Source organism: Propithecus coquereli, unplaced genomic scaffold, assembly GCF_000956105.1.
Source record: "Propithecus coquereli isolate 6110/MARCELLA unplaced genomic scaffold, Pcoq_1.0 Scaffold606, whole genome shotgun sequence".
In the NCBI taxonomy this organism is placed as follows: Eukaryota; Metazoa; Chordata; class Mammalia; order Primates; family Indriidae; genus Propithecus; species Propithecus coquereli.
Window position 1 is genome coordinate 346,030 of NW_012152019.1, and position 1,920 is coordinate 347,949.

Below are 1,920 nucleotides of genomic sequence, written 5' to 3' on the forward strand. Positions count from 1 at the left end.
TTTAGAGCGATGGAGCGAAAGCATCTTTGCTCGGAGGAAGCTTCCATAGGCAGCGGCCCAGTGAGGCCCAGAGGCGTCTAACTGGGGTTTCTGAGAGAGGGCAGTGTCTCCACACCCCTCTGACCCTGCCACGGCGACACTCCCCCATCACACCCCTCCCCGGGCTGTGCACCAAGCGTCCCCTCCATCCCCTTCCTTCAACAGCCTCTTTCTTCAGGAGCTGCTCCGGACCCTAAGGTTTCCTCTGGGAACCGCGGCCCTCAGGCAACACCGATCATGCCGAGGAAACGGTGTCACCGCCGGGGCCTGCCTCTGGCTGCTCCGTGAGAACCAGCAGCATGCCCGGTTGTCACTCATAATTGTCTTGTTTAGTGGCTGTCGGGAGCCCCTACTGCAGATGAGGAAACTGAGGCTCAGAGAAGCTTGGCCACACAGGGGGCGAAGTCGAGCCAGGACTCCCACCCGCCTCTTCCGCGCCGCTTGTTGAGCCTGAAGGTCGACCTTAACTCGGCGCTGTCCTTCCCTCGACTCGCTCAGCGAACGTTAACCGAGCTCCTACCGGACGGGCCAGCGAGCTGCGCGGGAAGGTGAGATAGAGGCGCAGCCTGGGAGGGTGGCGAGAGGGCTCAGCCGGGACTCTCACCTCCCCGCCCGAGTTCCGAGGCTCGCGGAAGCCGCTGGAGAGCGGGGCTGTCCCGCGCGCGCCTCCCGCTACCCACCTGAGGGACCCATAGCGCCGCCCGCCTCAGGGATGGAAACCGCCATTCGGCCACCCGGCGCCGAAATGTCGTCATCAAGCTGCGTCTGGCGTCACGCCCCCTGGCCCGGCGGGAAAAGCGCCCTACCTCTTTGCGATGCTACCTCAAAAGCGCGTGCGCCAAGCGAAGGGCGCCCGGGGTTTGGGGGTGAGGCGAATGGTCCGTCGCTGAATGCGCGTGCGTACTGGCGGCATCCGCGCCCCGTATGGCTGTGCTCACGTACTTAATCCACGGCGAGGAGTGTGCGTACGCAAAAGCGGAAGCTGTTGCCTAGGGCCCTCGATGAGTGCCCTCTGGTGGCGAAACGGCGCAGAACACAGCGGTATTGCGGTGAACGCTTGTCTTCGGCGGCCATTTATGGAGTGCCTGGTGTGTGCCTGGCAATGCGCTGGGTGCTGCTCCCTAAGCCAGCACGACCAGTGCAGCCCATGAGGGAAGCCCTGACCGCCGAGCAGCGGGCCTCTGCGTCCGCCACGGCGCCCGCGACGCCCAGCACGCCGCCTAGCGCACGGTGGGCGCTCAGTAAACGTCAGGGGGTCGGATGACGGCGTGGACAGGGCGCCGGGACCGGTGGGGGGCGCTTTGGGAGCGCCCGGCGGGGCGGGGCGCGCGGATGGCGGCAGCGGGCGCCGGGTCTGGGCCGGGGGCGCCCCCGGGGCTGGAGGCGACCCGACAGAAGCTCGCTCTGCGGCGCAAGAAGGTGCTGAGCGCCGAGGAGATGGAGCTGTACGAACTGGCGCAAGCGGCGGGCGGCGCCATCGACCCCGACGTGTTCAAGTGAGCGGGCGCGGGTCGGGGGCGTCGCGCTCGTCGGGCCTCGGACCCCCGCCCGGGCACGCGGGTCTGGAAGAGCCTGCCGCCCTAGTCGGGTCCGCGGCGCGGAGGGCTCACTGCGCGCGTTTGTTCTCGCCAGGATCTTGGTGGACCTGCTCAAGCTGAACGTGGCTCCCCTTGCCGTGTTCCAGATGCTCAAGTCCATGTGCGCCGGGCAGAGGCTGGCGAGCGAGCCCCAGGACCCTGCGGCCGTTTCTCTGCCCGCGGCGAGCGTGTCTGAGACCCGAGGTCAGAGCTGGGCCGGGCGCGGCGGGCGGGAGGGGGGCAGGCGCGGCACGGCGCGGCTTGGCCCCCAGTGGCCAGGCCTGCCTGCCGTTTCCTGGGACCG

At 68.3% G+C, this 1,920-nt stretch overlaps 1 protein-coding gene across 1 annotated transcript in view; it reads left to right on the forward strand.

The window, feature by feature from the left end:
- Window positions 1–1,364: 1,364 nt before the first annotated feature.
- Window positions 1,365–1,920, forward strand: part of LOC105822375 (mitotic-spindle organizing protein 2B-like) — a 25,159-nt gene continuing 24,603 nt past the window's right edge. Inside the window, exons 1-2 of the mRNA XM_012659355.1 lie at window positions 1,365–1,535; window positions 1,672–1,831. Of these exons, the coding sequence (XP_012514809.1) occupies window positions 1,372–1,535; window positions 1,672–1,831 (324 nt within the window). The 5' untranslated portion in view covers window positions 1,365–1,371. The remainder of the gene's footprint in view (window positions 1,536–1,671; window positions 1,832–1,920) is intronic.